Below are 20,288 nucleotides of genomic sequence, written 5' to 3'. Positions count from 1 at the left end.
AGTGGAATCTCGTAAGGGGAGCTGATGGAAACACAAGTGAGCCTCTAGAAGACAAGCACCAGTAAGAACTAACTTTGTTAAGAACATCAAGTTGAAGGATAAAACAGAATCATGGGGGCAATAGTAAAGGGAAGTTACCACACTCCATATCCATAGGAGAGGGGGGATGGAGCCAAGTGTTCTTACCCATTTCTTCTTTTAACACATACAAGCCTTCTCCAAGACGCACTGGGGAAACTAGCTTTCCATTACATAAGCACAGCAGCAATACAAAAAGAGGAAGCAGGGTGGAGTGGTTTCAACACCCTCCGCAGCAAACCAAGTGCAATTTACCCACTGCCTATTTCCCCTGCCACATTGCCATCCCTATAATTACAAGATAAGGAAAAAACTAAAACAAAATAAAAATGGAAATGCCCCTGAGCAGGATTCCAAATATTACCCCATTTGTCACCTCTGTTGCATTTCCATCAAGAGCGGCATGAGAGGTACACACGCTATTGGCTGCAAAAGTTATTCTTCTGGGCCCATCAACAGAGCAAGAACTCACAACTGTACTTAACCTTGTACCAGCATAAGTGGGTTCATGGGGCAGTATCCAGTTCAACGCTACTGCTAATGTGATTTACGTTGCACTACTGTGAGCCGCCGATAGTGTAATGCCGATAGCATTTGCAGGTTTTCTGGGGCAATGTGTCCCACCAGCAAGCGTTGTTGGCATTGCATTAGAGGTTGCTTATGCTAGCGCAACATCATTTACGTTAGCGGCAGTGCCAAACAAGATGCTGCCCATTAGGCAAATTTCCCCAGCCTAAAAGTTGTTATATACAACTATAACTGTAGTGCTTTTGGAAAGGGCTACTTACTGATATAACTGTCTGGAAGGCGTAATTATTATCTACTTCTTGTGCGACATAGTTGTAGGCCCGAAGAAGGGCAACTGCAGCATCTTGTAATCCATCGACATCTTCGGAGTCATTAACCACAAAGACCAAACCAATCCTATTTTTCAAAAGGTAACAGGAATCATATTAAAATCCTAATTAAATATTCAAAGCACAGCCACTAACTGTGAAAAACGTATGGGCTCATTTACATGGCCAGATGGCACTGATCCCCACTTGGGGCTAGTGTAGAGACATAGCGCTGCCCCTTCCTTAATCATGGTCAAAGAGGTTAGGAGCACTGTCTTGCTTCTCGTACACACATTTTCCTACCAGCTCTTACCCAAGGTGAGCCATTCTGTCTATTTTGATATTAAACTAGGGTTGATGCTAACCAGGGTTCACTCCTAACCAGAATTTGGAATCAACATCAAACCCTGGTTTCAATTCCTGGATCGGGAGCAAAACCTGGTTAGCATTAGTTGTAGCTGACCTCATCTCTGATGTCCCAGCCCCCACTTGATACCAACCAGGACCTCCCTAAAGCTCCCATCTGTCAGGAACAGAAAGGTTCTATTATTTCTCTCCTCTCACGTGGCCCAGAAAAAGTGGCAGGGGAAGAGCATAAATGCGTAATAGCGCTCCAACATGCCAAATGCTCACTTCTCTCAGGAGCAGTGAGTGTTACTCAGCCTCAAAAATAAAGTTATTTAAAGGTTCTACACTGAAAAGAAAAAAAGACAGTGTTACCTCAGTGGGATGTGGTTACTAAGGAACATTTCAGCCATGCTAAGCAATTCTGTTGAGCTCTCATGGGATGGGTCTACTATGAGTACCTGAAAGTTAATATAAAATAAAGAATTTGAATATTATTTCATCACTTCAGAAGGACTAGAGCAGCCTTTCCCAACCTGGTGTCCTTCAAAGGGTTTGGACTACCATCCTCATAATGGGCTGGAGGTTATGGGAGTTGTAGTTCAACCAATCTGGAAGATATTAGGTTAGGAAAGGCTGGGTAGAGAAATGCTTCCTCGGGAGCTAAAACAAATAGATTACAAAACCATTATTTAATATAAAAGATAAACAAGAACAACACCCATACAAATATAATTGAAATTTGGATATCTGTGATATTATAATTTTTTGTTCTAGTAGCTACAATATTATGCATATCTATCAATCTTGGCTCCTACTGAGCAGATTCTTAACTAAAAAAACTTGATAAAAACTAGTTATCTACTGTCATTTATCTAAAAACTACATGTAGTATATTTAAGAAGCAAGTAATACACTACAAATTGAAAATCATAAACTACTCTTTTTCAAACATGTAATATATTCTAGTCCTTCTTTTAAACTGCTTCATTAGCTGTTAAGACCATAACATGAAGTAAACTGAGGAAATTTAAATAGTTATACAAGAAATACTTCACAATACTAGAGAAAAGCTTCACAATTTGAAGGGTACAATTATGTCTAACTGCAGCAAACCAAGACCCAGCAAAATTAAAACAGATTTGCTCATCTTTAAATAAATTTGGAAACTGAAGCCAGTGATAAACATCCGGATTGTTCAGCTGCATTTAGGCATTTTCAGATGAAAGCCTCTCTTAACATACTCTATGAGGCACTGTCATGGAAAAGCGTTCATACATTTTTGTAGTAATGCAATGTGAGGACAGTAGCCCTATTGGGTAGGGGGCGCTACAGTCCTGGTGCCCCATAAAAAGTCCTGGTCTAAAGGTCTCAAAGTTGTACACACTTCAGAAGTGACTATTTCCTCTTCTTCCCATTGTCTGTCATGATTTCATATTCACTGAGCCTTGCCCCCTTGCACTCCAGACCTGGCACCACAGATGAAGGCAAACAGAGGCACTCTTAGAAAATCATGCCAATGCCCTTTCCTCTTAGAAACTCATCAAAGGCCAAACTTCTTTCGGAAGCAATACAAGCCCTTTTAATTTGTGCTGAATTTCAATTGCCTGAGTTAAACCCTTTAAGCATGAGGTTTCAGTGGCTGTGTTCAGATGTCACGCAAAACTAAGCTTTAGCGGAGGGAGAAGCAACCCAGCGTCCTCCAAACGTCTTAGACTACAAATTCCATAATCCCTAAACATCGGCCATGCTGGCTGGGGCTGATGCAAAACATCAGGAGTGCCTATCCCAGGTTTAATGCAATGTGAATGAGTATAGCCTCTTCCTGGTTTCTAGTAATCTCCCCCTCCACCGACTGTGCAGCTTAGAGGACTTTGGATGCTTTTGCTTCTGCTCAGTGGAGGCTCCCGATATCAATGGGGCTGTGAATACGCTCTGGGTTTCAGTCAGAACCTGTCAGAACTCTAAAGGAGCTGCCCAAGCAGCTGAGCTCTATCCCCAAAATGGAACCAGCCTCTGGAATTTAGAATTCTGACTGACATCAGAGCTACCAGCCCCCACTGCTTCTGCTTGTAAGTTGACTGTGGTTTGTCTTGTCATCTGGTTTTCTGGAGTAACAAATGGGAGTTAAGAATCACAAACTGCAGTTAACAGGATCAAAAATCAAATAAAAAATCTAAAATTGTCCAGTCCTAGAAGGTTTAAGATGCAATTAGCAAAGCAAAATATACAATTACTTACCAAATTATGAAAGTTTTTTCTTATTTGTCTGATGACACCAGGGAAGGTGGGACGCAGCAGCTCCTGGACACTAGAAGGCCAGGAATTGTATCTGCTATCAACTTCAAGATTATTAATCCACTAAAAAAAATTAATCCAAGGTAAATTAAAATCCTATCGCTTGAAGTACTACATCCTACTTCCAATTAAATTAGGATTACAATTTATGCAAACGTTACATTTAGGAACTCTATACTGCAGTGAAACAATGAGACATGATAAATACTAAATGAAAAACTCTGAAAAAGTTTATCTACAATACAGCATTAGTTTTCCGTACTTCTGTCTTAATATGTCACAGTACCATCATTGTTTTCATGTTTTTCTCTATAGCTGAGTTAGGCTTCACTGCAGAGGCCAACAATAAAATCAAGAAATGAAGCTCAGCCTCATCTTATCACGACAGCTACACAGCTCTGTCCTGCTTGCTTAACCATAAATTTAAGCCCCTTTGCTACTGCTATGACATACTAGAAACTGAGAAGCCACTCTCTAAGCCTCCGGACAGGCTAAAATTGCTTTCCTTTGTTTCTACCTCCTACCCCTCCTTTCTACTGGAGCATCAGCAATGATGGGGGGGTGCTTTGATACAATGGGAGGGTATGGTCCTCGGTATGGCAGCAAGGGAATGAGTGACCTGTTTTCACTAGGCACTAAAAGGCTGGAGCATAATCCTATATTCTGCATTCTGCACTTTGTATGTCTGAACTTAAGAAGAAAATTATCCCTGATCTTCTTGACTTTAAATTACAGTTACATCTCAATTGTTATCTGGAATTCCAACTAGGACGAAAGGAACATGTTGTCAGTACACAAAGAGATTCCCTTTCATAAAACCTTTTACTATGTTATCCCGTTCTACAATTTTGCAGATCATCAGCTAAAGTGTAAATTCTCTAGGACAAGACTTGAACATTATTCTAGTTCCACATATCTACCCTGTTGAGATGCTTTTAGTAGATTCTATAATCAGGGCCCAGTAACAGATCAAATTCAAAAGGACTTTTTGGGTGGGGTGGGATGTACTGCTGTTTGATGGTAATCTCACTACGCAGTTTAGAATTGTTGGAACCCATACTCACTGAAATGGCAGTACTTCTGATATCTACTGCATAGTCAGAGTCTGATGGCTGGATGTTTAGCTTTAACACATTGTGCATGGAAAGGCCTACAATTCCTAAACTGTGCAGCCCTTCCATAACGCGAGCTTCATTCCTCAGGACATCAAACAAGCTAGAAAGAGCACAGATCAGATGAAACTTTAAAATACAACTGTCAGCATATATCTGGCCTTTTATCATTGCTATACTGAATTCTACACAAGAAAGCGCAATCGGAAGAGGTCATACCTAAAAATGTCCTGTGTGTCTAGATCTATATGTAGTCCATTGATGAACAGGGCAGAATCTCCCAACTGTAATCCTAAAGTGCCTTTGAAGTACTGGGGGGAAAAGTGCAGGAAAACCATTAACAGAAGACTAAGAACTAAAACAGTTCATTTTCACTTCAAGAGCATGAAACTTCAAATCAGATCTTTCACTTATGTGCATTTAAACATTAAATGAAAGCCTCAATAGAGCTCTCATCTTCACCCAGGGATATATGCCTGGGATATATGCCCCATCTTTTGATATGGAGGAGTTAATCCTTTCCTGCCTGCTTTCCTAGAACAGAACAAGAATGTCTACATGAGAACACATCTGCTATGCACATTAATATATACAGTAAAGGAAGTGTGAATTTGCTTACTACAGAAATAGAATAATGGGATATTAAATTAGGAAGGTAAAGCCAGGCTTGCTGCCTCCCCATTCTGTAGTGACACAGAACAGTAAATTGTGCTCCAATCTCCATCACTGTTCCTCTTTATAGACATACGGAAGGAAAATGGACCAACTACTTCTAATTTGTAGTCCTCAAATCATTCACCTACCCACTTCACCCGTAACTAAAATTAACAAAGGGTTTTAAAATATTGTAGAATCAAACTAGCTATTTTTAGAAAAAGCGAGGTAGTTATGAATGAGTTTTTGGGCTGACAGTCATAGCTGAGGCTGGGTGGCCTTACTGGCTGCAAAGAGGACAGTGGCTGATGGGAAAAAAAGATGCTATGTCCATGAAGTCAAGGTGCTCTAGGCACGATATAAAGGCCACATTTGCATTTAGTCAGGTGTAATCAGAATGGGTACACAAAACTGTCACAGATCAATATGACTACGATATTAAATCAGGTAAAAAGCTACATTTCATGTAAGAATTACATCTACAGTCAAACTGCTGATTCTCAAGACAAAAAAAGCAAATAAATCAAACATAATTCTAGGGAGTCTCTTTGCTACCTGAATCACAAACACATACATACTATTACCTTTTGGTTCTCTTCAATTTCTGATCTGAGTTCTGAAGGAACAACTGTCTTTGTTATTGCCCTACAGAAATTAAAAAAAATAATCAGTTCCATCATCATCTATCCATCTTTCTGTTACCTCCCATTTTGTTTTTACAACACACCTGCTCAAATGCAGTATGTCTCACATTCAGTTGTTACAAACAGTAAGCAAAGAGATGCTTCAGAATTTCATGTTATTCATAAGGTTGAGATTACATTGTAAATAGCAATTACAACTACAACAAATTTATTTCACTTATGCTCTCTAGATGCACAAACTGTACTAGAATCTAAAGGACACAATCATTGAAAAGGCACATACAATAAAACCCTACAATACTCCAAGTCTTCAAAAGTAGTGCAAAAATCATCATACAATGATCAAGTGGAATCACATTTTCAATACCTAAGACATACTCTAGGAAGGTTATTACCCCTTAAGAGGCAGCTGGACAACCATCTGTCAGGGATGCTTTAAGGTGGATTCCTGCATTGAGCAGGGGGTTGGACCTGATAGCCTTATACGCCCCTTCCAACTCTACCATTCTATGATTCTAAAAAAAACAAATCCTAAGAGCCGAGCATGCACTGGACATCTATTTTAAAGAAAACAATGTGTCATTTGTAATACTAAGATGAAGAATACAATAACCCCAATCCAAAGAGACTGTTCAAGGATTTCACACACACACACACACACACACACACACACACACACACACACACCATGAAGCAATAAGAAGTGATGACTAATGGCTGTTGGGGACAGAGTTGCCGGACATTTTCCCCTCCTCCCCTGCAAAACGGTAACCAATGCTGCTCTTTCTCTTGGGTACCCAATACAAGCCTTTTCTCCCCCTTCAGTACCTTTTTGTGTGTACATGTGAAGAGGGCATAGTAACCTCTTTCGCTTACACATTGTCCCTATTGATTCACGGCACATCTCCTCAGTTTTAGACAACTTCCAAGGCAGCTAGATTAATATTTTAAGGCCACAACCCTCTGCATAGAATTGCATGTTTTAGGGTGCAATACTACGCATGCTGTCTGGGGAATGTTGGGAGTTGTAGGACTTCCCCCCCTCCCATCTAAACATGCATAGGATTGCGCCCTAAAACATGCAGTGGAGATTTCACCACCAATCTATGGAACTAAAGCTTTTAAGGTATTAAGAGCAAAAATAATTGTGGCAGTAACCCTGGAAAAAAACCAGGATTCTCCTACCCACTCAAGTGATTCACCACACACCTGTTAGACAGCAAAGACAAGGGAGAGACAGAGTGATTAAGTGGCCAGAATGTTTCCCCTCACAGACTGGTTGTTGGAGAAGCTGGTGCTGGAGAAGACCCTGTTCCGGACCGTGGCTATCTCCAGCCTGTTGCTTACCCTACCCATTCTGAGATCTTTAAACACTTTTCATCAAAGTAAACAGTTAGCCCAATACCATTTTTACATTTACATAATCGTGTCGTAGCAGCAACAATTACCTGGCCTTTGTGGGAAAATTCTGACTTAGATCTTTCATGACCATTAAAGCATCCACAGTGGGAGCAGCCAGAATGCGGGCAGCAGTTTGGAAACTTAGATCTAAAAAAAGAAAAGCGTTCATTCAACCATAAGCCAGTTCTTCAAAGTAAAAAGACTGAAGTCATGGAGACACACCAAAATCAGTTTCTATGGTGAACATATAATGAAACTCATATGCAGTTTAACACCTTCTAGGAAGTGTATGTTGAGGAACTTTTTCACATTTGCCTGACACAAACAAGTACTTTTACACAGAAACAAAACTAATTCGGCTACATTACCTTGTAACTGCCATACTTTTAAGGGTGCCATTTCATTGGTGCTTTCAACAAGATGTTTTCTTAATTCTTTCAGTTCTTCTTTCAAATTAGGATGCAAATGCCTGAAAGAAAGAGAAAGAAAATCCAGAAAATCTATATATACTTTTGACAAAAATAATAACTGCACTCCAATAGATGTGGATATGGGTTCTTTTTCTTAATACTGTAGAAGTTCTTTATGCGCTTGTTCACAAGTCAGTGTCTGAAATATTTTAGGTAGAAATGCAAAAACAACAACAATCAGAATTATCAAGATAATGATGGATTTTGTACCTTAGTTTTCCAAACAGAAATCCTTGCACTTCATCAATGGGATCATTTTCACCTATTACTGTTGCATTCACATCTGTACCTATAGATACATGAAAAAACACCCTGATTATGATACTGCTCAGAATATAATCAATAATCAACAGGCTGATTAGCTTTGCCAGGCTTCAACACACAAAGAATTGTATCCAATAGCATTGTTCCACCAGCAGAAGGGAACTGCTTTCGGAATGGATTTCTCCTTCTCCCTCCCTGTGTGCCCCTCAGAACTGCTTTAGAGGGTTGGTGAACCATCCAAAACAGATTTTGGAGCACATGATGGTGGGGGGAACTGCACTGAGAATAGTATGGGGACGTCGTGTCATGTGAGGGTTGGTTGCAACCCAATACATTCACAAGAATGAGCTATTTCTATGATCTGGACAATAACTGCAATTTCTGAAACAGACACCAAAGTGATATGGTCTTGATGAGGGATAGCAGCCACATCCCCTGAGAATCCATTACATTCATTAAAGGACTGATAATGCTGCTCTTGGCATCCATTGCAGATTGTGGAATTGCTCTCCACTGCCACTGTAGGACCACATCCTAAAGTAGAGGGGAGCATCCATAAGCCCCACATCCTTCATAATTGTTCCCTTCTGCCTCCCAGATGTCTCTCCACACCCAACCCTTTATCTCTATAGGGAGCTGATGTCAAGCGCTTTCCCCAATGATTAGAAGTCACCCATTGCACAAAAGGGACAGAACGGTGCTGACATGCCTCCTTCTGCCTCAGACAGAATTAAGCTGGAATAGTTGTGGCACATCTTCGCTTAGCAGACAAGCAGAACACTCTGAAGAGCCAGCAAATTCTGTTATATCTTCAAGGATTTGTGTTTTTTAAAAAATTAAATAAGTAACAGCCAATAATTAGTAAGTCTTTCCCTTTAACTGGGAATTTTGCTGCCTTTCATTTGCTAAAGTTTTATTATTGGAAAAGGGGGCAATCAAGCAAGTGTGTCCAATGTTGGGCCTTAGGCAGCCTTGAGAGGAAAGCAAAGCAGGAAGCCTGAGGCAAGCCTTTGAGGCTAGGGCCTTAGGGGAAACCCTGCGCACAGCAAGCCAACAGCAAGGCAGAAAGCAAGTCCGCACAGAATCAAGGAGCCAGACACAAGCGTCTTCGTTCCTTCCCTCGACATGGCAGAACTATAACAGGCTGCCTGAGTGGGTAACCTTACCCTGAAGGCACCTTCTGACCTTCAGCCCTTGGGAATTCACCACACAGCAGAGGACAGATCCAAAAGTTCCCCAATCTAACCCCAGTGGCTCCTGGCAAAGTGTGCCTGGTTTCAGTCTGACAGGAAAATCAAAGGTGACACACTTGCTCAATACTTAGGACATTGCTACTTAATGGTGTGTCATTTATTGCTATTATTTAGTTTGCTGTAAACTGCCTTGAGTGCAATTTTATTGTGGAAAGGTGGCATATAATTACATTAGATTGAGATTAAGCAGCATGCTATTAAGGTACCCCCGAAAGAGCAATTCAAGCCTAAATAGGACAACAGCAGTCGAGTAGGAAGAAGATTAAGAAAAACTTTGGAGTACATTCCATCTACTCTTAAAGGTAAGAATTCACCTTTCACCTGGGTATCATCCTTGGCCTTATATTCTGTGCTTTTAATGGCCAGCTCCACTCCATAGCCCGACAGGTAGACTTTTTCTTTACTTGGATTCTACAAGAAAAGGTAAAACCAAAGTAATATTGCCCCAACAAGACATTTGCCAGGTTTACCTTTCCGAACTTTGCCAGAACATGGGTTGTTGGCAACTGGATCAACCTGCTTTAAACCTCTCCATGTAATAAGTACCTGAAAATGTTGCAGCTCACCCATTTCCCCACACCACCACCTCTTTAGGGTAAAGGAGTTGCAGAAGTGCCACTAATAGGAGGATGAAAAGAGTGGATTCTCTACAACAAGGTAGAGTAACTCCTGCTTTCTTGGCAGTACCTCTCAGGAGGGAAAAAAAGATGCTGGTACCTACTGATCTGGAATCGTGGTCCTAATGCTTTCTGGCCACCTCGACTTCTACCCAGGTACTTTTGACACCAAACATGCCCTGGACTCGAGAGTGACAACGGGTGACATCCCTCCAAGTAGGAGGAGTACGACACATACAGTATTGTGAGACTTATGTGTGCTTCTTGGACAGGTGGCAAGCGGCTACTCCGGGCAGCAAGGTTACTGCTCCTCTCGTTATCCATTCACTGACAAGAGGGAAACCCTTTGGCAGTTGACTAATAAAATTCAACGCTGAAGCAAAGGAAATGCCTCAAGAGGCATAAGGAGCAGTAAGAATACCCTAGAAGCCCCACCACCACCACCAAAAGGAAAGAAAGTTAACTCCAACCAGAAATACCCAGAATCTGATGCCTCTCTAAACTGAGTGTCAACCAGTTCTGGGTCTTTAATGACATTCAGCCTAGATTCAATTTCTCAGTTGCCTTGTATGAACAGAGGAAGGTGTCATCAAGATACACAAATACTGCAATATCGTAAGCATTTATCATCGTCTGACTTGACAAAATCACACCGCTTTGCAAAAACCGCATCTTCAATTTTAGACCTTAAAAAATTAATTAGGTCGAACATTTTGAACAATAAACCTCGTTCCAATAGAACACTAGAAAAATCACATGGCCTTTTCTCTACATCAGATCAGTACTTACAGCGATATAATGTCTAAGGACATAGGTGACTTCTCCTGCATTGGCTTTTGCTACAAGTAGTTTGTGGCATCTAGAGAACTCCTTAGAGCCAATCTCAGCATACAGGATCACAACAGGACTTTCAGGGTTTGAAACAGGATACTTGTGGTCCCCTTTGAACATAAAAGGCTTTGGCCTAGAGCAAGACAAACACACAAAAGCTGTCATTTAACTAGATTAGATAATGCATGTGAAGCACATTGAGCACATGAGAAAGCTATACAAACGTTACTGATGAGCACCATCCAGTTCTGCCACTGTGCCTCTTCTCATTCTGTTGTGCCCACAGAACCACCCGCCAGTGCAACAGAAAGTTAGTGCTTCCTAAAGCAACCCCAGAAATGGGCCAAATTGCTTGTTTTCAGAACAGCAGAGCTCCCTTCTATGAGCTCCACCTACCCACCCGACTCTTAGAAATGAATTTTTGGAAACAAAATCTATGTAGTAAGTGGCAACTCACTAAAGTTGCCTCATTTTAAAAAGAATGAGACAGGCAAAATAAGCTGATGGTTCGGTACAAAACAGAACAACCTTTCTGGAGCTTTCTGTAGAAGTACTTCAAGTTTGTCAGATCCACAAGTCTTCTCTCCGTGGACAACAAAGAATGCATTACATCCTTCTGGTGGCGGTTCATCAGCTGCTATCTGCATTAAAATGTATCTGTTATAATATGATAACCTCCATGAGGGGGGGAATAAATCAAATAATGGTGATAACAACAGGCTCATGGGACACTCAGGGTAATTTGACCAATATAAATGAATGGTAGAATAGACACAGAATCATACTGAAAGGTTGGCCAGGATTTGGGGAATGAGGGCACTTGTACTGTTTTTCTGCTTCCAATTCAGCTGAAGACCAACAAGGAAGGCAGCATCAACACATACCACATACCAAAACAAAGACCAGTCTATTCTATAATCAATCAAGATAACCCACTGGTCTCGGGGCTACATAGAAAACAAATAGATAATCTTAAAGTACTTTCCTTTTCATACCCTTTCTTTTTTCTTTCTCTCAGTCTTGCTTCGTGTTTAATGTGGGGTTAGGAGCTAACGAGGGATGGTGGGCGAGTACCGATATGGGGAGGGCAAAGTGGTGGGCAGGATCTTTGGGGGGGGGGGTTTGGAATCTTCCAAATGCAAGTTTTTTAAAAAAAGAAAGGAAAAAATACTCCTGCTATACATTTTACAGCACTGGTATCAGGCCCAATATTTCCCTGGCCTATCAAGTAAGAAGTGAAGAGTGCAGATGCTTCATCTGATCTCCATGTCTCAAGTGGCAAGCAATCAAGAACTGAAGGGGCGCAGAGCCGCATCACCCACTAGCTCAATGTGATATTGCAATCCTGATATAAGCAGTAAATGAAATCACTGTCAATAAAGTAATAGGGTCAAGTGAAAAAGTAAGTTGCTAGTTCACAGAGAGAGAATACCTGCCATTTCCTTTCACGTTACTACTGTCTGTATGAATCACAATTATGAGAAAGGTTCCCAAAGCTTTGTACTAACCTGCTGAAAGGCTTGAACCGTAGCTGAATAAGACCGTAAAGACAAGGCAAATTTCAACAAGTTCTGTTGCAAAGGCGAAAGATTTTGGGAAGCTGCTTGCAGCATTGCATGGTAAGAGGAATAATCAGTACCTGCCAACCCACAACGTAAACTATTTAGTTTTTATTGAAACAGGAAAGAGATTTTAAAAATTATCATCTAGAATTGTTATTGTTCATACTGTAGCTATTTGCAACACAATTCCAAACAAACCGAGGCATCACATATATTTCAAATTTGCACCACCCCGTGCAAGCTGGAAATATACATCCACAAAATGATCAATGAACACAATATATTGCTTCCAGGAATATTCTGATCTTAGGCTACCTTTCTCCAATCTTAAACACACTGTGTCTCTGAACTTGACCATTCAGACTAGCATAGTAGTCACTACTACAACAGCCATGCATAATAAGCGTATTTAAGGTCTTTTCAGAGTTCACGTCCATTCTGGGCATGACTTTTGCAATGTGTCAATATTCACCTGTAATCTGTTTTAGGAGACCTCTTCCACAGTAAAACAGTTTAATAGTAAAGCAACAAAATTATATATATATAAAATAATTAGTAATGATATGCTTTAGTAACTACCCTTTTGAAAACAATGTATTAAGAACAAATTACAGTTATTAGATATTAAGCTCTAATCCATTTATGCAATGCCAAATACTCCCACATTTTGGTAGTTCTGATGTAAAACTGTCTATTTCAAAGTCATTGGCCCATTTCACATAATTGTTCAAGGCTCCAGAAACCATTGTTTATCACATTGCGAATAGGCATTGGGGCTGGTCACTCCGCCTTCCCGTTCTCCTGTTATAGGCTACCTTCAGCACAAAGATCCTAACTTCTATTAAGCCAGAGTTTCCCATTACAACTAAACCAGGGAACTTGCATCTTGAACCGGGCCTTTATGTTTGTCTATCACATATTCAAAACTTGGATCCACAGCCGTGAAACACTGCTACATTCGTAGGCTTTCCACTGCTGCTTGCCATAATGAGACAGCAGTGTTTTCACTTGTTACTAATTATCCTGCTACATTTGGGGACCAAATCTTTAAACTGAACTCAACAGAGATAAAAAGATATACCCACCCATGGGCCAAATTACAGAGTAACAGCTACAAAGGTATTCAAGCAGTAATGCAGATATAAAATTCAGGGGGGAAATTAGCATATGTGAAGGAAGGGGTGCAGGAGCTCAGGCCCAGGGGCCAGAGGTCCCAATCCAGCACTACAAGGTTCCCCAGATGGCTATATCTCTTCTTCCTGGTCACACCCCTTTCCTCCAACCAACCAATCATTTGGTGGCTTCCCATCTTTTCTGCAGTTCCCCCACCCACTCAAAATGGTTGAAACTCCTCTCCTAAAGCTCAGTGACTGATGGCAAGAAATTTAGGCTAAATTATCCTGATATTTTGGGCCCTACCCACCTGTGGAATACAGCCCCCCCAAAGTTTCCCTGAAATGGAATTCAGCCCTTGGGTTGAAAGAGGTTTCACACCCCTGTCCTCAGCCTGCTTATGACCCCTTAAAGCAGGACCATACAACATGGGACTCATCAAGATGAATTCAGCCCACCACCTATGTACTGTTGCCTGCCAGGGGCTGGACAACTCCGTGTTTTCACAAACCTTTTATTGCAAGGGTCCCAGTGCGGTGCACATGGGCACTCAAAACACATACACCCTTTTAATATACATAAATGGATTTGTAAATATCCGTAGCAATGAATGCATATGAAATGCCTATATATGAAATTACAACTTTCTTGCAAATATACATAGCCTTGCTATTTCTCTTTAACAAAACCCTTTCTTTGCTCTTTCTCTCCCTTCCCCATCCCTAGCCTTCTTACTCTCTCCTCCTAACCTAGCCTTGCTCTTTCTGTCCCACTCACCCCTTTATCGTGCTATTTCTCTTGACTCCTCACCTCTAGCCTTGCTATTGCTCTTGCCCACCACTTTTCCTCACTGTTTATCACCTCTCCTCCCCTTGCTCTTTCTCATCCTTCTACCCCTTTGCCATCCTATTTCCCCCTCTCCTCCACCTCTTTCAAATAGCCAAGCCCTCACGGCACATCCTCCATGGGAGCCATTTTGTAGTGGTGCTCACAGCAGTTTTTCAAATTCCCAAATGGGTCCATGGGTCCAAAAAGCTTTGGGATGCCTGGTTTACTGAGTCTCTAGTAGGGCACAATATATGACTAGTGACTTGCATTTGGCTTGGTCAGTCACCAAGTTGTACAGGCCTACCTTAAATGGCAAAGTTATATCTGCATCAGCCCTAACTTGGTTATCATTTTTAATCTACTGGGAGAAGAATTTCAAAGCATAAGAAATGTTATATTTAACGTTGTTATATTTAACGTTAGACTGCAAATGAAAACAGAAAAAAATCAGTTCTTAATCTTTGTCAAATACTGAAGTCTTTACTAGCAATTCTAACTTTTAGCACAAAACATCATATCTAATTAACAAAGCAATCAAGGAAGATGATGATTACCATCATGATTAGATGATCCAAAGTCTTGACAGGTTTCAACAAAATTCCAAAATTTCTCTTGACTGTCTTCTGCTAAAAATTCACTGAAAAAAGAGGGGAAGCATTACATTAAATGTAATTTTTTTTAAAAAAAGAACTATCGCAACATAGCTGTTAAGAGAATGGAGGAAGTCCCCGCTCCAAATTTCATTCAGCTATGAATTCACTGGGTATCCTCACCCTCCCTATTTGGTTTGTAGATCATACAAGTCTACATTACAAGACTCTTCAATGGGTTACTCAAAGTATGCATGTAAAGAACTTTAAAAAACAACAACACCTAACCAACATTCTTACCTTGCTTCGAGTAATAAAGGGGTGGAAAGCCACTTAGTAGTCAAGGACGTTGTAACTGCTTTTGAATCTGCCTTTACAAGGGAGACGCTCACCCAGATCCCAAAAAGTGCAATTAAAGTTCCCATTTTATAGAAGAACACCTGAAGAAGAATGACAACATTGATCTTAAAAATAATGTCTCAAATACACGGCTTAATGATAAGCTGGTAACCCTAAATCCAAGGTTTTGTAGTCAGTTACAAGACATATAGGAAAAGAAAGACATTCCTAGGCTTGTTTCAAAGATAATGGAATGGTTCAAGCAACTTGTGTCGCCTGCATTAACATGACACAGCAACCCATGGCAAGCTGGGCGCCCATAGGTGTCACGCAAAAATGATGCCCACAGTCACCCACACAAAATAAGACCAGGGAATAAATAAACCCACAATGCGCTGTCATGTTGTATGAACTAGATCATTCTAAACTATAGCTGCTCCTTCTCCACCCTCCTCCTCTTTCACATACAAGCAGGAAGAAAGTGAAAGGTTCTGCTTTCACTTTTGATTATGGTTGCTGGGAGTTGTAGTCCAACACATCTGAAGGACACCAAGTTGGGGAGACTAATTAGACTAACAAACCAGATTGTGGGGGATACCACAATGCCACTGAAAACAGCCCTTTGAACCCTGGATTTTCTACCACAGCAGCAACCCAGTACAGAGAAAGGGCAAAGTACAGCCAGTAAAGAGACCAAAGTTCTGTGAACAAAATGGGGGACGGGGGAGATCTATACAACACCACAGAAAAGCAGTCTTTTGGATCCAGATTGTTCTACTCTATTGTATGGAAAATGCAAACTGAGGGTATGTCTACACCTTAAGGGTGTAGAGGGAAGCAGGGGGGAGGATCACAGACATATCTGCCTCCGTGATCCTCCCCCAGTGTCTTGATGGCCATGGAACTTCCCAGAAAAAAAGAGGGATGTCGCGGCCGTCATTTTTCCCCAGCAACAGGAGCGCAGTTGCACTCCTCCACAAAAGTGAGTTTTAAAAAACCAAAACAATCCCACCCCCCACCCTCAATGGGCACGGACTGTCCCTGCGCAGCTCAGTGCCCATTTTAAGAGCCCTGCTACTCGCAGGGAGGAAGGAACAACCCGGGAACAGTGGTCACATGGCTGCGCTCCTCGGGATAGTCCTGGGACTGTGGAAAAATTGGGTTTTCCACAGTTCCCACTATCCCGGGGAAAGTCCCTGGTCGTCCCATGTTGCTCCTGGGATCCCCTGTGTCATTTGGACGCACAGGGATGACCCTGGGATATAGGCAAGGTGTAGACATGCCATTAGAGACCATGAGTATAAAGCAGAGGACTAGAGGGGCAGCTGACCTGTACAACCCCACAGGAAATCATTCGTTGGAAGCCACATTTGTCTACTCTACCAGTAATCCAATGCACAGAACACACAAATGAGGCTGGGTTTTAAAAGAATAAAAAGTGGGCTTTTTTTTTAAGAATTCCATTTTAAAAATAAAAATAAAAAAATGAATGAAGGGCAAAGGGCTCCCTGGACACCCTGATTAAAATAAAATAGGAAAATAGTAGAAACTTATTTAGAAACTGAAGGGGAGAGATGAAAAATGAAAAACAGATTGGGGTTGGCTTGTCGAGTCACATAAAACCCAGAAAGTTTCCATTCCCTTGGGATGGAATAGAAGTGGGAATCATGGTTGCAGCATAAGCCTCCTGATAATACACTTTTTGTTAATAAACAATGACGTAATGGAGTAAAAAGATCCCATTCTGTTTCAGGTAATAACATGGGGAGAGGATGCTGCTCCATGGGGTTGTCAGTTTTCAGCATCTGTTGGTTGCCTACTGCTTCAGGTTCTGCTTTTCTGTTCCCACATAGGACGAAACGTACAGGATAACTGGAGCATTAGCCTGAGGGATATTTTCCTGCAGTAAAGATGGCACTGTGAGGCTCTTGACTAGAGTTGTGCTCAAACAGGTTGTCTACATAGTGAAGAGAAATCACTATGTTCTCTCTATGTGTGTGTGTCTCTCTGGCTGGCCTTCTTCTTAGGCCAGAACCAGAAATGAGCTGCCAGGAAACAGAAAGCCACTACAGCTGATGCAGGAAAGAAGTGTGGCACAATATTCACAGCAGTATCTTGAGATAAAAAGGGAGGCTCTTTTTCATCAGCATATTCATGCCCCGTGTCGTACCCAAGCATGAAAGCAAGGGAGGGACTGTAACTCAATAGGAGAGCAAATACTTTGCATGCAGAAGGTTCCAGATTCAATCCCTCACATCTCCAGGTAAGGCTAGGAAAGAATCATGCCTGAAATCCTGGAGCGCTACTGCAGTCAGGGTTAACAACACTGGGCTAGATGGACTCAGCATGGCAGATTCCCATGTTCATAAGCCAGATGAGATGCTGATCATGCCTCAGTGGCTGGCCTGCCATCTGTCAATGCTGTCTGCTGCTTTCATGGACTCTTCTGGGACACAATAGGAGAAGAGTCCCAGTTCTGGGGTTCACAAATGCAGATTAGGAGGCTTACAGTTATAGCATAGGAAAATGATACAAAGAGACTGGATTTGGATGATCACAGAGCGGAAAGAAACCATTGTGGCTGCTAAACCAGCCTCCAATCACAATTTGCTTTATTCCCCATGCTGCAGAGTGGGTTGGCATGTTGCCCAAACCCAGTGTGTGGCACAGCAGGAGAAGAGGCATTATCCCCATCCTACAATCCATGACATGCAGTAGAGGTTATAGGATGGGGATGAAGCCCCACCCCCTGCTGCATACTGCCATTTCTCCCTGGTATTGTGTGGATTCCCCCCACCCCCGTGATTTCTACACAAGATCTTGGTCTATTTACTGGCCTCAATTTGCCTTTTTCCATGCAATCTCATTGGCTATGGCAATTGTGCCCGCAGGCTCCGCCTGTTAGCTGCCCACTGGGCACCTGCTGCCACTTCAAAAGGACTAGGATCAGAAGGGCAGCGTTGCTGAAGATAGTTTTGCCGACCAGCTTAGGGATAAACATGGCTTTCAACTTTTTGCTCTTGAGACCACTGAGATCTGGTTAACTCTAACTTGGATGGTGGTAATGGGCTACTGAAAAGAGACCAGGCAGGAACATCCCTCTAGACCAGCCTTCCCTAACCTGGCATCTTCTAGCTATTTTGCACTACAACTCCCAGAATTCCTAATCATTGGCCATGCTGGCTGGGCTTCATGAGAGTTGAAGTCCAAAACATATGGAGATGTTTGGGGAAAGGTGCTCCAGACACCTCTTGGGCCTGCTGAGGATAGAGCTCTCCTCTCCATTAGCCAGCTTTTCCTGACTTCCTGCCCTCCAGATGTCTTGGACTATAACTCCTATAATCCCTGACCACTGGCCGTGCTGGCTGGGAGTGATGGGAGTTATGTGGCAAAACATCTGGCAGGCAGCAGGTTCCGGAAGGCCAACAGGAGCTCTCCACACAAGCATGAGCAGGGCAAAACCCAGCCTCCTCTCTCAGCAGCCAATCGGAAGGAATCCTCTTTCTGCGGCTGGCCAATCCAATACACAGAAGAGCACAACCTGCCAACCAATAGGAAAGCCCGCACAGGCGACCGCTGACTACCAATGGGAAAACGTGTAGTGGCTAATCCCTAGCCGCCAGAGCCCGCCTCCCATCCCTCTCCATTCCCGATATGTAACTGAGGCGCAGGGCCAAGGACCCGGATGTTCAGCAAGCAGTAAAAAAAAAAATACCGGTGGCCGCCGTGAGGGAAGAGGGTGGCTCATTCACATCGGACCAGTCGTTTCGCTAGAAGGCGGCTTCGTCACCGTGGAGTGCGGCTGCCTGGATCAGTCCTGCCCTCCTTCCCACACCGAGATACCTGCAGCCGAGGCGGAGTCGCTCCGAATAGCCCCCAGAGCCACTTCTTGTGCTGACACTGAAGGGACTCAATCGGGACGGTTGCTTCCGCTGCCGCAGCAAACCACCCCTCCCCCCTTCAGACTGATTGGGTCTCGCCTGGCCCTGCCTACTGTGGAAGGACTTTCTCCTCGCTGTGCGCGGCCATTGGCTCAGGCGGCCGTTGCGAAGAGAACCCTGGGAGTTGTAGCACTGGCGCCCAGCGTCGCAGGAGACTGTTGTCGCGAGAGGTTGGGAGTCCGAGGAGGGACGCGATTGGCCGTCCGCGAGAAGGAGGGGCGCTCCCTTGTCCCATCCACCCACCAAGCTTCGGATTGGTGGGCTTTGCTTGGAGCGCTTGAGTCGGTAGCTTCGACATTGACTCAAGCACTCTGGGTTTCCGTACTAGGGCGGGAAAGCGGCCTGGAAACTGTTCCCCGGTGTACAAAGGCGTGCGCAGCCTAATGATCCCTCTCATTTCTCCAAACTCCGATTAAGAAAACGAGGAGAGTTACATTCTGGACGCAGATCCTGCAGTACCCCTCTCCGGTCCGGCTTATTCTTAACAGCTTCTTGCTGCGGTTTCTGGGTCTGGAGGGGGGAAAGCACGTGAGGCATGCAATTTTATAATATGTACCATTAACTATTGAGAGCATCGTCATCCATCTAGGGGCTTTGGCATTCTTAGTGGGCTGTCGATGGAACTGTGTGCATTTCAATCACGTGTGGTGCCAGCCTAGGAAGATCCAGCTTCAAACCCCTGCTTAGCCATGAAGTCGACTGAAGGACGCATTCCTATCCATGTTTCGACAGAAAACACGCCTAAAACTCCCAGCGTTCCCCAGCGAGCATGGCTGGCTGTGGAATTCTAGGCATTTTTTTGTCTGAACGTATATGGGATTGACTAAACATACATAAAATCTGGGTCACTCTCAGACTAAGTTACCTCGTATGGCTTTTGCGAGGATAGAAGGGGGGGAATAGTATGAACTGTACAGCACCATGTACATAGATGGTGCTATATAAATAAATAATAATAATAACTGTTTTGAGATCCTTGGAGAAAAGGAGAAAGGTGTAAATAGATATTGAATTAAGGAAATGCTCCCTCAGGGGTAGGAAGCGGCTCTATTAGAAGGCGAAATAGGGCAGCCTTTTCTTTGTGAGAGCTGGCTCATACTTTGCCTGCCAAA

The 20,288-nt window shown here is 42.7% G+C and overlaps 1 protein-coding gene across 2 annotated transcripts in view; it reads right to left on the bottom strand.

Moving 5' to 3' along the window:
• UGGT1 (UDP-glucose glycoprotein glucosyltransferase 1) overlaps positions 1–19,274 on the bottom strand; it is a 55,928-nt gene extending 36,654 nt beyond the window's left edge. For both annotated transcript variants that reach the window (XM_063132434.1, XM_063132435.1), the window contains exons 1-16: positions 18,951–19,274; positions 15,197–15,336; positions 14,861–14,943; positions 12,312–12,442; positions 11,332–11,444; positions 10,762–10,936; positions 9,670–9,766; positions 8,049–8,127; positions 7,737–7,837; positions 7,416–7,515; positions 5,908–5,968; positions 4,889–4,980; positions 4,622–4,772; positions 3,501–3,620; positions 1,635–1,720; positions 867–1,002 (exon numbers count right to left, since the gene is read on the bottom strand). In XM_063132434.1, coding sequence (XP_062988504.1) covers positions 867–1,002; positions 1,635–1,720; positions 3,501–3,620; positions 4,622–4,772; positions 4,889–4,980; positions 5,908–5,968; positions 7,416–7,515; positions 7,737–7,837; positions 8,049–8,127; positions 9,670–9,766; positions 10,762–10,936; positions 11,332–11,444; positions 12,312–12,442; positions 14,861–14,943; positions 15,197–15,336; positions 18,951–18,983 — 1,698 coding nt within the window. In that variant the 5' untranslated portion in view covers positions 18,984–19,274. The remainder of the gene's footprint in view (positions 1–866; positions 1,003–1,634; positions 1,721–3,500; positions 3,621–4,621; positions 4,773–4,888; positions 4,981–5,907; positions 5,969–7,415; positions 7,516–7,736; positions 7,838–8,048; positions 8,128–9,669; positions 9,767–10,761; positions 10,937–11,331; positions 11,445–12,311; positions 12,443–14,860; positions 14,944–15,196; positions 15,337–18,950) is intronic.
• Between the last annotated feature and the right edge of the window lie 1,014 nt (positions 19,275–20,288).

This window comes from Elgaria multicarinata, chromosome 8 (assembly GCF_023053635.1).
Source record: "Elgaria multicarinata webbii isolate HBS135686 ecotype San Diego chromosome 8, rElgMul1.1.pri, whole genome shotgun sequence".
NCBI classification, from domain to species: Eukaryota; Metazoa; Chordata; class Lepidosauria; order Squamata; family Anguidae; genus Elgaria; species Elgaria multicarinata.
The sequence above is the reverse complement of the archived record's forward strand: the minus strand, read 5'-3'. Positions and strand labels throughout refer to the sequence as shown.